This window comes from Micromys minutus, assembly GCF_963924665.1.
Source record: "Micromys minutus genome assembly, chromosome: 12".
NCBI lineage: Eukaryota > Metazoa > Chordata > Mammalia > Rodentia > Muridae > Micromys > Micromys minutus.
In genome coordinates, this window is record NC_137981.1 from 29,715,216 (window position 1) to 29,730,152 (window position 14,937).

At 42.3% G+C, this 14,937-nt stretch overlaps 1 protein-coding gene across 1 annotated transcript in view; it reads left to right on the plus strand.

Moving 5' to 3' along the window:
- Window positions 1-14,937, plus strand: part of CACNA2D3 (calcium voltage-gated channel auxiliary subunit alpha2delta 3) — a gene marked incomplete at both ends in the record, with an annotated part of 779,660 nt that overhangs the window by 354,399 nt on the left and 410,324 nt on the right. Inside the window, one exon of the mRNA XM_080926621.1 lies at window positions 12,450-12,581. Coding sequence (XP_080782747.1) covers window positions 12,450-12,581 — 132 coding nt within the window. The remainder of the gene's footprint in view (window positions 1-12,449; window positions 12,582-14,937) is intronic.

Here is a 14,937-nt window from a genome sequence, read left to right on the forward strand (position 1 = left end):
CCTACCAACTGTCCATGAGGTCCTTGGCCAATGGCAACCTTGAGTGCCTGCCCTATTCTCTAGCACTCTGGTGCTGTTGAGCTGAGACCTGACTGAAGATCCCAATTTTCAAGACTCTGCTTGAAGTCCCTACCTTTCCATTATTTCTTCCAGATTTCTTTTGATTCCTAAACTCCAGGCATATCAACTTGCATAAGCTCTGATTGGCTACTCTGCAACTTTTCTTTCTACCCCAAGCCTTTTTATTTAAATTGGATAGTCTCTGCATTTGCATTTCAGAGGATATGCGAATCCTTCCCTTAATCCCCTCCCCCTCCCATTGCCTCCACGAATGTCCTCCCTCTCCCAACCACTCTCTCCCACCTCAGTACCTTGGTGTTCCTCTACACTAGGAAAAAGAGCTTTGCTGGACCAACGGCCTCTCCTCCCATTGATGCCAGAAAATGCTATCTTCTGCTGCATATGCACTTGGGGCCATGGGTCTCTCCATGAGAACTCATTGGTTCCTACCCCAAGCCTTTACCATATAGATTCCAAATTCTCACCCTGGACTGTGTACTTAATTGAATTAAAGACCAAATGTTGTTTTCCTCATCACTTTATCCCTAAGTCCCATTACATGGTGGCACACAGTGGGTGTTCAGAAAATATTTTCCTGAGTGAATAAATAAATGTATATTTTCTCCAGCATGGTCCTTCTGTGCTTTTCAGAATATTGAAAACTAATTAATTTGCATCCTTCTGATAAGTTGTCAGAATAATGAGTTGGTTTTCTGTCACAGTGATGAATACCTGAGAACAACAGTTTATAAGAGTGAATTAATTGTTTTGATTGGGTTTATGAGGTTTTAGTCCATGCCCAGCTAGGCTGTAAAGCCTTCTGACCTATGGAAGGCAGAGCATTGAGACAGAAGAGCATGGCGCAAGACAGAACCCCATGCCTCATGTGGTCAGGAGTCAGAGGAAGACAAGAACAAGCCAGAGGCAGGGGATGCTCTCACATACATGACACTGGTAGCCTGCTTACTCCCACTAGGCCCATTTCTAAACGTTCCAAACACCTCTCACAAGTCCATAGTCTCTGTTGAAACTCCGGAAAAACTATTAGCTGTAAACCAGTGAGAAAAAAAGTTATCTGTGACCCAAGAAAGACTGTTAATTCTAAGCCAGTTTAATAAATATTGATATATATGTATATTTATATGTATGTATGTATGTATGTATATATATATATATATATATATATATATATATATATATATATATATACTTATTAGAAAAGAGCAAATGTTTTTATTTTAAAGGTGGAGAATGAGGACATAGATAGTATGTATGGGAACACAGTAAGATTGAGACCCAGCAGAACAAACACTTCTGGAATCCTGTTGCTCCATGTCTGGAATCCTGAATATGTGGTTACATGGTATAAACTGTCAAGGGAGTGAACAGCCCTCCTCATACATTGCTGGCTACAAAACACATTGCTTCTCCCCTGGGCTACCTCTGTTCTCTGACTGTGGCTTTCCTTGGCATGCATTTTACATTCCTGGCATCTTCAACTTCCTGCATTCGTCACTGCCTCTTTGACTTCATCTCCACAGCTCCTTCCCTTGGGAATGGCTTATAAGGCCCATGACCCTGTAATACATTTCCTAGCATCCCAGGATTTCCTTTGAAAACCAAAGAGAAGCATCTAGGAGTCCATAAATCCTGTATCCTGCATGTCTGCATACAAAACAAGCATCACAGGGGTAGTGTGGGGCTGTGCTGGCTGTTCAGAAAGCAGCCAGCCTCCATTGGACCACAGTTATTAGCAGTCTGTTTACCTGAATGGCTGAGCACAGGAAAAACTTCTGCATATGTCCCTGAAGTAGTACAAAAAGGAAAATTGTTCCATGGTACTCTTTTCTTGTGAAAAATATTTTACACAAGTTTATACTTTGTACCCCAAAGCCCATCATGAATGGTGTCTTTCTGATTTCTGAGATGTGCTCAAGGCATCTTATCCACTGTCTTGGTAAAATGTATTTTGCTTCTTTTCTGTGGTGCCATCTCTTTTAACAGCTGCATCTTTTTTTCTTTTCTGGTTAAATTGCTTGATTTTTCAAGTCTTATCCTCTGTTTTTTATTCACATATTCACTATAAACCTGTCTAAAAACAGCTAGCTATAGCCATGCTATAGATGGTCTTGGAATTGTCTCTGCAAAATTAATTTGCCCCCAGCTTTTAAATTCATCTCCTTGAAGAGTCTGAAGATACTGTCAAAATATACAAAGTCTCTTTGTACAAAATAGCATATATGATCCTTGGTCCTATTCTTTGTAGAAACCATCTGACATGCAGGCTGTTGTTGCTGCTTGTTGTTGTTGTTATTGTTATTGTTGTGGATGTTTTGGATGACTTAAAACACCCCATCCCTGCCCTTATTTGCCAAATCCTCAAATTCCAGGTATGTTCCATTGTGTCTGGTCATTAGCCCATTCATCATTGGTCATATTTCTATAAGCATTCTGATCATTTGAACTCCTACTAGACTTACCTCTAAAACATCTAAGATTTCTCTACCTTTCTTCTTCAAGCTTTTCTCGACTCCCAACTCAAGGCTACTGAATCAAATGGTAACTTAGTCACAGTGAAGGGCAACTTTCTCCAGTAGCAGTTTTAGTGTCATTTGGACTTCTCATTCCTTTAACTGAATACCTGACATAAGCATCTTCTGGAAAAATTACTTTGGCTCATGGTTGTAGATGTTTGTCCATGTACAACTGGATATATTGCTTTGGGCCTGATGTGAGGCTGACATGTGATGAGAACTATGGTAGAGCAAAGCAGTTTACCTCACGGTACACAGGAGCAAACAGACAACTAAGAAGACCATCCAGGAACAAGATACTCTTCAAGGACATACCTCAGGAGATCTACTATATGTGGCTAGTTCCTACTCCAAAGGTCTCAGAACCCTCCAAATCCTGGGATCAAGCTTTTATCACCTAAGTCTATGGGGACACTAGCACATGTGGAGTGTGTAGGGGGTATGATGCTTTATTTTCAAATCTTAACAAGTAGTAATAGTTTATCAATGAGATGATAGTCAAAAAAGAAAAAAAAAAATAATCCCTGGGTGAGACTGGCCAGGACTCAGGACTGTATTTGATGAGATTCGAAAAGTAATGGGATTTGGAAAGGTGTCCTGGGTCCAGTTGAAAGGTCTGAGAGTCCTAGTGGGAGGCAAGGATGGGTTAGTGGGGCTACTGATATTTTAGAACAAGAAGGCCATTCCAGCTATGAGTGTCAATACAAAGTTTAAAGCATGACTCAACTTCAGAGGATCTACTGAGGTGTTCGTAGGGTTGTTGTTACTCTAATATTTACTGGAAGGAAAAGAGATCTGCTCACCTGGGCTCTAACTATGTCCAGCACAATAAGGGCAAATAGAAAGAAAGTTGACACCAGCCCCTTTTTTTTTCTGCTAGAGTTTCAAAGAAAATTGGTTAATGGAGACATGTCACACACACAATTATGTGTTTTAACTTAGCAAATACAAGCCTGAATATAGTGTACCAAATACCACTTTAGAATTGAAAAGTAAGTCAGGATGTTCTTATCTGGCAAAGATGTGCAACTTTTTGACAGGGGGATACAAAACTGACATCTATAAAGTTCCCACCTGAGAACCACCCAATGGTATTACAAAAAGAAATGCAACGTGTGTGTGTGTATTAGATATCATAATTCTTTATATATGTTTATAATTTTGTGTTAGGCTAAGTGCATAGTTATTTTTCACTGTATGTGTCCCACTGGCAACAGTTCATAGCTGTATGTCTAGGGCATTTTAGCTGAGGTTTTATGTCTTGAAATGATTCTACTATAGACCCCAACTCTGATTGCTTAGGCAACTCTGAACTGGTCTTGCATAACATGTTGTATGAGAAACCAAGATGGACACATTGGGGAACTCTGAAGAGGAGCTTGGACTTGCTCTTCAGCTCTGCCTACTTTATCTGGCTAACAATAAATAGAAAAATTACATGCTAGAGTCTCAAAGCCTTGCCAAAGTGTCTCCATAGGGACCATCTGACTCAGTTATTTGTTGTTGATAACTGAGGCAGGATAGGTTGTGCCAAGCAGTATGTTACCTGGTTTGTGAGATACGTGCATGAAGTTTTATCCCATGGGTCAGATAAATGGAGGCCATTGTCTATGGCCATCTTTCCCATTTTCTGGATCTTTGTAGAAGCTAACCTCTGCCACTGTTGATGGAAGCTGAAGTGCATTAGAACAGTAACTTCTGCAGCTCTGAGGATCATGTTTCTATAAAATAGTGATAGAAAGAGAGGTCTATAACTTGACGGAAAGGTTCAGCATCGTTTGTGGCATGGTATAATGCATGATTATCATCATCATTTTGATTGCTATTGTTATTTTTCTCTTATGAAGTTTTGTATCTTTTTCCTAGATCTTAAGGAAAAGAAAACGTATAATAGTTCTTCCATATAACTGGGGGTGTTTTATAGGCTTATCCTACAAGACAAATAATCACTAGCTTGGAGAATTTAACTATGCCTGCTTATAAAATATCATCCAAGTAAGGCTTGTTGACTATTTATACACCTTCAAAGTACAGGGAGGGTCAGAAGACCCTTAACTGAAAGTATCTGGCCATCCCATACCACCTGTTGTATATGACTCAACCCTAACTGCATGTAGTCTCCAGGAGGGACTAGAGTATATAGGCCAGTGAAGACTGAGAGCCCGTCTATGTGACTATGGGAAACCCATCATCTTTGATGGTTAAAGACTTCTAATGTGGCCTTTAGAGGGATAGCACACCCAGCCTACAAATAAACCCTTACTCACTCTGTAAGAAAGCCAATAAACTCTTTGGGTTTCCCAGAATGAGTTTTGGCGGATTCATGTCCCTGTTTGTCACTGGGACATTAGGAAGAGGGCCAGCTCCTGGAAAGAAATTTTACCAACAGAAGAAAGGCATAGGCTAATTGTTGAATGAAAATCCATTGGGAAATTAACCTCCTGAATTTACACACTGAGACAAGGAACAGGAAGTATCTAGAGCATTCTTGGGGATTTGCCAAGCCATGGCTTCCCAACCCCATCCAGAGTGGTTCAGCCTGGGACCACAGATCCTCCTTGTCCCTCTGGCTCCAAGACTGCCAGCAATCAACTCCATTTTTGTGAAGAATAACCTGCATTTAATATCTAGCCTATCATGAAATTTAGTGGGAGGGCAAATGTTTGGCAAATAAGCCTGCCTTCTAATTCAGCCCACATGCAGTAGTGTGCTCTGTGAGATAGAAGTAAACGATAGTTTCAGGACCCTAGTATTTAATCCACAATCTAGTAAGAATGAATGGTGGAGATGGCGTTCACTTGCTCAAATAGAGGCATGAAATTTTCACCCATTTTCCTAAAGTTGGTTCAGCACTGGCCCTAGAGAACAGCTATGTGTGCTCAGTCCCCATGTTTCTCATTTTATTGTAATTGTATATCTGGGCAGAGCTTGGCTTCAAGGAGTTTTATTTATGCAAGCCTGAGTACCCCGTCTACCACCACTTCCGAGGTAAGATACTCCTTCCTGAAGAGCCTCTCTGTACCAAATTGTGGCATCTGAGCCCAGACTCTTCCCTCCCAACAATGGTTTGAGAGAAAAGCAATTTCCGTGTAACTCTAGATCTGTTCACATTCACTCAGATTCCCTAAAACTGAACCCAGATTTTGTGATAGGAAATGACAAGTGAAAAGAATTCAGTTCTGCTAATTCATTGTGGAACAAATGGTATTGGGGGAGGAAAATCAAGTATGTACCAGACTACTGAGGTCTGGAGGGGAAATGCAGGCACTGAGATGGTGTGAAGATTCTTATTGCTTGTCCTGGGAGGAGGAAGCAGCCCAGCATGCTATAGATTTCAGAAAGAAAAAAATTTGATTTTGGACCGTGAATGTAGGCAGGATGAATCCTGGTATGATGGAGGCAGGACATAACCTGCTAGAGAATGTATTTGGCTGGAGATTTCTCTCTGCTAAAATTCCCCCCCAAAGCCTGCTCATTACTCCAGCCTCAGCTTATCCTACCCACCTTCCCCTCGCCCCACACTGACCCTAGCAGGATCCCCTTCCTTGTTTTAAGTGGTTTCTGTTCAGATCAGTGTTTTCTGAATTCTGTCCTCCTTCTTCTACAAAGCTCTTGCTGAACTGGTATTTAGGGGTCTTCTTGCCATTCAGGTGTCATTTTCAGGGCCCTTTCCTTTCTTCCCACACGAAGTAACTTTCTAACCTAGCCCATTCTATTTTCTGTTTGCCATGCTTATTTTTATTTGAAGTTCTCAGCATTGCCTCCTCCAGAGACACAACTGTCTGGATTGTTGCTGCCACTGCCAAAATCCCTAACTAAATGTCAAGTGATGAAAGGGTTGCTTTGGCTTATGTTGTAGAGGTTCCTGTTTTGTGGCTCTGTTGTCTCTGGTCTATGGTGAGGCAGAGAATTCTGATGATGAGGAAGACAAGAGGGAAAAAAGGTGGCCTCTTCACAGCAGCCAGGGAACAAAGTGGGAGACAGAGTAGCCCAGGCAAGACATGACCATCAAGGGTTAGCCTCCACTATCCTACTTCTTTTAACTAGACCCCTGCCCCCAAAGTTTCCAAAACATCTTAAAGAGTGCCATCAATAGGGACTTAGGCTTCAGCACATGAACTTTTGGGGGGTGGGGCACTTCATCTCCAAACCATAATAAATTCTGATATGGTAAGTGGTTGAGAAATATTTGTTACATGCATAAATGAGAAGCATCAGAAGTCCTTGCCTTGAGAATTTAAAAAATAGATCGATCCAGACTTATATTAAGTCTGTGGATAGCTGAACTAAAGTGGGAAGGGTTGGAGAGTCACCACAGTCCTGGGATGCTGGCAAGTGATGTATGGTGTGTTTCCACTCCTGAGATCATCACATGACTTGTCTCAGCAGTGTTTCAGAAAGAGCTTCTCACATCGCATCCCTCTTCCATAAATGAAGGAACCTGCCATCAGCTAACCACTGTCAAGTGGGAGCTCAATTCTGGAACTCCACTCCAGAGCACGACCTCCAGACTCTTGGAGCTGCTTTGCAATGGTGTCGCCCAGCAATGCTGATAAGGAGAAAGGATGAAAGCTGGGAGCTTTTCCTAGGCTGGGTTTGTGTATTTTCTACTGGATAGGGTATGGATCATCCTCTCTTTCTGATGTGTTTGTTGTTCATGGGCCATTTGCTGTACTAAGCACTTGATAGACTGGGGCTGAAAGGCTGTTTGTTGCTGGCATGCCTGATATATTGCAAAGACAAGTCAGGGATGTGGAAGATGCTCTTTAGATACAAAGTAGAGATTAACCACAAAGGTGGCAGCCCTATCTCCAGGCATTTTCTAGCATCTGTTCTGATAAAAGCTGAATATTCTTGACATATTGGTGGTGATTCTGACTTGTCACAGAGGATATTGGACTGATGCTATTTCTGGACTTTGTATAGAGGGACATGCACAATAAGGTTATCTGGGGCAGATGGGAACAGTGGGAAAATTTTGTTATCTGGAAGCATTTTATTGCACAGAAAATAATGTGTTTGGTGTATATAGTTGACATGTCAGAATATGACTTTGGGGAGGAGAATATGGCTCAGTTGGTAAAGCACTTTCTGTGCATATGTGTGAAGACTAGAGTTCAGATCCCCAACATCTGGGTGAATGTTGTGTGGGCATGATGGTCTGCTTAAAATTCCAGTACTCAGTCAGGATTCTCAGAACAATCTGGCCAGTTTAGCTAGTCAGGTTGGTGATCTCAGAGTTCAATTAAAATATGCTGCTTCTGTGAATAAGGTAGAGAGTAATCACGAGAAACAACCAACTTCAACCTTGTGCTCCCACAATCATGTGTACAATGTGCACACTAGCATATAAACGCACACCCACAAAGATATATACATGCACAGCACACATGTACACAGGCACATTTGCAAGACTACATTTAAAAAATATTTTCAGAGAATAGACAGGACTCATCAATCAAGGTTATATAATTTGACATGTAAAGTAGAATTGTTGCTGCTTAAATAAAAGTCTCTACCACAAAAAGTCCTGTTCTTACTAAACTCAGATCTTACAAAAAATATGCACAGAGATGGCTCAGTGGATAAGAGTATTGGCTGCCCTTCCAGAGGACCCATGTTCAATGCACATAGCACACATAGTGACTCACAACTATCTGTAATTGCAATTCTAGGGGATCTAATGCCCCTTTCTGACACCCTTTGGCATCGGGCACATATACATAAATACATGGAAGCAACTATATATATATATATGTATGTATGTATATATACATACATATATATATGTATGTATGTATATATCACTAAATAGGAGTATATTGTAGAGAATAATTTAGAGTATGTAAACCATGTAGAAAAATGACCTTCAAACGTTCTGAACCCTAGCCTCTCATACCTGCAGAAGGGACTTTATTAGGGCATAAGTTCTGGACTTGGTGTCTGCCTGTGTCTTTATGAGGAACTGAGTGGATTATTTGACACAGAGATTCAGAAAGGTGGCCCATGTAAATATGGAGACAGCATTTATCGTGCTGAGTCTGCAAGCCAATAATCCAGAATTATTACAAAGCACATGAAGTTTAAAAGAGGGACATGGCACAGGACAGACTCTTTATCATGGGATCCTGAGAAAATCAGGCCTTCCTTCCAGAATAAAAAATAACAGATTTCTGTTGGTAGGGCCAGCAGGTCTAGAGTCACTCATTGGAGTGTACATAGGATATTATGAGTAAGGGACTGTAGACAAAATTTAGAACCCAAAGACAAACAAGGGAAAGCCTAGCTTGTTGAATGGGAGGATGCTGAGAATCTCATGAAGGACCACAAGGTGGTCATTCTTCATAGCTTCCACAGAAGAAATGCGAGACTAGAATACTGTTCCAGTCTCAGAGTGGCATCTACCTTTTCCTCATCAGCTGGAAGGGGCTAGGGACATGAGGAAGGTAACTGGCAGCTTCAACTTACTCCTGACTTACTTTACTTCTACTGTAGGATTCTGGGAAACCATCTTTAATGTGTGTGTGTGTGTGTGTGTGTGTGTGTGTGTGTGTGTATGTGTGTGTGTGTGTGTGTGTTTGGATTGGAATTTAAGTTCCTTTTGTCAATTTTGTTATCATATCTGTCTCTTTGTTGACTGTAATGATAGGCAGCTTTTCCAGGCTCTCCCATCTCTTGCTGGAGGAGTCTCTGGAATCAATCGATTCACTGTGATGATTTTACATGCCAAGGAAAAGTGTTATCTCAAAGACTGAGTCACACAAATGTGTGCAATCCAGTCCCTGTCTCTAACTGGTCATATTTCCTATGTCCTCTTTTCTGTGCCTCTTGGAATTCAAAGTTCCTTTTTGTCTGAAAAATAATCACAACTTCAGAGCAAGACTTAGTTTCCAACTAAATAAGTTAGATGGCAGGGTCTTCAGAAAAGGAGATTACAGTTGTTTCTCTGACAGCATTCACTGTCCTATGGGTGGAAATCCTGGAGTTCTAGGGCCACCTGGAAGGATAGGCATCGCTTTTCTATCCACAAAGGAATGGTGATTCTACAACTGAAACAGTCTCAAAGCACACATGGTCTAGTTGAAAACTACTGGGTTCTGCAACATGTCAGGACAATGATCCTACTAAGATTGATTCTTTTTGTGTGTCCGACTGTCATAAGGTTTTGTATGAGTCTGATATAATTAATCCATCGATGGAGGTGAAAGTCATGGGTTTTTCTGAGTCATTATTTGCATGTTTGTGGGCTCATGTAAGTAGATTTTGCAGCCAGGAGTGAGTCACAGTAATTACTGTGAAGCTTGGGCAGGAATAATAAATGGCTCTGTTCTACAGGATCGCCTGGATAAAGGCTTTCTCAAAAGTATTCTATGGTATAAGATTGAACCAGTCAGTCACATTTACCCTGCCAGGTTATGACGTAGTAGATTATAGTTACAGGAGTTAGAATGCACACTTTTGAGATGAAAGCCAGATTCCCAGTGGCCTGTGTGATGTGAAAGCGTACTGAGAGTTGGAGGCGAGACAGCCAGCTTGTCAGTTGTCAACTGTAAACTCTGACTAGGAAACATATTACGGGTGGCCAGCTGAGGAGGGAGAGGTGGCTGGCACAGGGTGGACAGGCATAGAGGAGAGGTGGAGTCCTGTTCTAGTCTCATCTCTTGATGCTGTGATAAAAATAAATGCCTGGCTAACAACAATTTAGGGGCGAGTGGGTTTATTTCCGCTCATAACTCCGTGTACCAAGGGTTCAAGGTGGTAAGAGAATGGACTAAGTAGCCCTTCCAGACCAAATCATACCATGTAGCAGGTCTCACCTGGGAGGTTTATTAAAGTTGGCCTCTGGGGGTCTAGGGGACAGGGAGGAAGGAAAGAAGGGATTGGGGAAGGAGAGAAACATGACTTTTTTTTTTTTTTATCAGAGCATTGTCATATGCACAAGACATGCAACAGGGGTGACAATGGAAATGTGTTGCCTCTGAGCAGCTAGTGATGATGTTTCTTGTAGTACTGAGTCCCTGGGAGAGGGCGTGGCTAGGAAGATGCTTGATTGCCAGCATTGCTGAGGAGTCCATTTTAGGCTGGCTGAGGAGGTGCCTGATTGCACAGTTGGGAACTTGAAGCCTAGAGAGAAAATGAATTCATGCAAACCTACTACTCAACTCTCTTTCTCTACTCTTAAACAGCATAGGACTCAATTCCCAAGAAATGGCTCTACCTACCATGGGCTGGGTCTCCCCATATCAATGAACTTAATCAAGACAGTCCCCTACATATATGCCCATAGGACAATCTGAACCAAACAGTGCATCACTTTCTTAAGGTATCTTAGTCTATCTGCTTGGCAATTAAAAGTAAATACCACATGTTCCCTGGGACAATATGGAGTTTCTTTGTCAGTATAGTTCATGTTGAGTATTTCTAGGATGATTTTCCCCCCATCAGTATACTGAGAAACTCGAGGCCAGCATGACAAAATCTGACCTCATCCCCCACCTCTGAAGTACCAGGAATCTTAGGAATGAGCATGCCAGGGTGGGATTGCTATGACTCAGAATTCCAGAGGAGACTCTGGAGACCGGTGTGAACTTTGGGTGCACAGGACAGCTCTGTGCATGTTTTCTGTCATTAGCGGGATGTGCTGGACTTTTCTCTGGGCTTCTGGTATGGGCCTTGTTATCACTGTTTTGTACACAAGGAAAGCACAGAATTGCTGCTCAGTAGTTGATACAATTTTGGAAAACACCTTACGTCTTGCCACACACAGTTCCAGTTCCTGTACAACTCAGTGTCGTAGGCATCTAGACTAGAGAGCTGTTATAGAGGACAGAAGCAGGTAAGCTACATGTTTCCCCATGGGAGTGGAACAGAGAGTGGGGCTCCTCCATTGTTTCCTGGTCTGTATGCTCATCCTGTTGGTACTTTTACCTTTCCATACCTGGGACAAAGAGGAATTTCTTCTACAACTCAATGTGGCCAGCTATTGCCTTACTTTAAAGCATTGTCTTCAGGGAGAAAGAGAAATAAGGTCACAGCGGACAGCCACAGAGCAAATTATAACTCACCATCTTTGGCCAGGAGGCAAAACTTTCTTCTTCCTCCTTCTTTTCCTTTGCTTTAGCTTTTTAAATGTGTGAAGAAAACACAAAGTATTATCATTGGACTTTCAAGGGGGGAAGAAAAAAGATTTTTTAACAGAACTGTATGGCAGAAAAGCAATTGTCTTTTAGAAAGTTTTTAGAAAGAGTCTTACTGTGGAGCTCAGACTGGTTAAGTAGCCCAGGTTGGCCTTGAACCTCTAACCTTCTTGCTTCTAGTTCCTAAGTCCTAGGAACACAACAATGCCCTAATCATGTGTTTTCTGAAGAACAACATTTGTTTTATCCATTATTTTTCTGCCCATCCACCTATGGACCCATCTACCCAGACATTTGTCATCTCATCTTTTCATCCAGTCACTTGAGCATCCAGAGGTCAGAGGATGAGTGGAATAAAGTCACTGCTTTCCTTACTGGCCTCACAATCCACTTAGCAAAAAAAAGGTGTGTCTATGATGCAGTCTTCCTTACAGTGGAGCTGTGTCAGCTGAGGTGATAACAGGGAGAAAAAGCACATGCTTCCTTCTGAATGCTGAGTTCTGGAAACCAGGAGCATCAGCAATCTAGCATCAGCTTTTAAGGACAATGTTCTCTCTGTTAAATCAAAACTGATTAGTGCAAGATTGTACAGCTTCAGCAAGGCACCACAGTGGAGGAGTATCATCCCAAGTGCTTGGCATCACAGGATCTCAGTGGTGGCCACCTGTGACCTGGCTCCCTCTGTTTCCTAATGTCACTCTGTTCTCTTTATTTTCAGATCCTGCAATTGTCAATGGCGTGTATTGGTCTGAATCTCTAAACAAAGTATTTGTAGATAACTTTGATCGGGACCCTTCTCTCATATGGCAGTACTTTGGAAGTGCAAAAGGCTTTTTCAGACAGTACCCAGGTGAGTGTGTCTAAGTTGACAATCCCAGCCTTCATGAATGCTGTTGTGTTCACCTTCAGATTCATGCTTAATAGTTTTCTCCTGTCCCTTAGAAGAAAATGAAAGATTGGCTCCTCTCATCAGTGTACAAAATAGGAGCAAAAAGGAGGAGGTGCGAGTGCGCGCACACACACACACACACACACACACACACACACTGCATTGATAACAGAAACTGTGTCTGGCTTCAGCATATTTCTCAGTAAGTTAATTCATAGAACGACCCATGAAAGCAAAGAACAGGGCTGCAAGATGTCCCATATTTAATCTTCCAGACAAGAGTTTGGTGTTCTTATTCTTACTTCCACTGTTGCTGCTTTTATGATCATTGTTTTCAGGGTTAATAGATGAAGTCATATGGGGCAAAACTAAATTCTGACTAACTTTGGAAGTAATACAGAATGTTTTCCCTGCCTAATAAAGGTGGCTTACCATGGAGGTCGAAGTTGGAAGAGCCAAAGAACAGGCAGATGGTGACACCCCTCAAGAGAGGCCCCCAACAGCTCCCCCAGGCCAGCATTTTCCCTGCATTTGTCTGTCACACTCACAGAACAGGTGTTCCTTCTGGGGCTTTCCTAGGCGTCTGCTTTGCAATAGGGTTTTAATTCGAGCTTGGTTTAAATTTTAATTAAAAAGGGAAGTTTTAATTTTGCTTACAAGTTGTGAAAACAGGACTTGGGGCTGCAATTGTTCCAGTATCACAGCTGTAGGAATTAACAAGCTCAACCTAAAGGAAGGGAAAAAAGCACTGCACAATCTTGGAGCAATTAGGTGGAGGCTTTTATGTTTTCATTAAGTAAGACTAGGCACCTGATGTCTTTCGATGTTGCTGTAGAGAACCATCACCCACCGCCTCGAGGAGCTGTTTGCCCTGTATGCAGCATCTGTGGCCTGAGACTTGCCTGTGGGGGCATCTGCCTCACCAGATTATTCAATGATTCCCAAGGGCCCTGTTCAGCAGGGCAGGCACGCTTCCTCCTGGAGCTCACAGCCATTTGAGCAATAGGCATCCTGTTACAGGCAATGCTGTAATAAACAATGGACCATTAAAGTTTCAATGTCACCAAATTGCAGTCTGCCTTGATGTGCTCAACAGAGCAACTTTGATGCACTTTGGGAAGGCTGGAGCATGTGGGACATGCAACCCTGCCTAGCAGACAACTGGATAGCAGGCTCTATGACCAAGGTGGCTTTGGGATGACAGTGGAAAAGATAAGTAGGAGCCAGAAGTCATCAGTTGTCTCTACCAGTAGGAAGTCCTTCAAGAAGAGTTGCGAGGACATCGGAAAACAAAGGGATTCACCATAAAGGACTCAAGTAATTCGAAGGTTTATTTACAGATGAGATGTTTAGTAGATCAGTTTAGTCTACTTGCATTTGGTTAGTGATATTCTCAGAAGGAGTTTGTGGAAAACATCTCCATCGGAAATTTGGGTTGCAAGTGACAAAGACCCTGTGATAGCAATCTCCATCAAGATATAAGCTCATGACACTTGAAGTCTCATGTGCAGATTTGGAGAACTGGTGGCTTCCAGAGCTGGGCGATGTCCTTTCTCTGGCAATGGAGAGACATTGCCTTCCACCTTGAATGATGCCACAGAGAGCATTACAGCTTCTAGAATGCGCATGTCTGGAGCACACGACTGCACAGCCACGTCTCAGGTAGTTCTTAGATACAGCAGCCCTGGTAGAGTAATGCGTCATCATCTCATGATTGGTGCATCTTTTACCTATTAATGATCCCCAGGCACCTGCCTGCCTTGGCAACGTGGGCACTTGTGATTCCTCTTTGAGTGTCTGTGTGCAGTCTCTCCATTGAGATTTCTTCTTGGGTGATTCTGGTTTGTGTCAAGTTGACCAGCACAGGGTCACCCACTTCTGTGTCTACTCTTTTACTGGTATTGCATTCCTTGCTAGTTTTCCAGTAGACTAATCTGATAGGGACTTTTAGAGAGGCACCAGGGTGACCAATGGCTGTGGGGATGCAGAGAGTCACAAGCCCATATGCAAGTGAGTGTTCTCCTTCTAACTCCACCCCCAGTCCCTCGTTAGAAGTTTTGGGAGAGTACAGCAGTAAAGATGTCATGGGAAGAGGACTGGCAGAGCCAGAGGGTGATTAATTATAGTGTCTAGAGATGGTCACATGTCTTCCCAACACACAGGATGAATACAAAAAGCATCTGCTGAGCCCCTTTACTGGGTTAGCACATTGATAAAATTAAAAAAAGTAGGACTGTGCCATCCTAACTATACTTAGATTTCCACAAAACAGTTTGTTATTTAAGTCAGGAATAAGTCACAGTATGGGCCCTCCTTG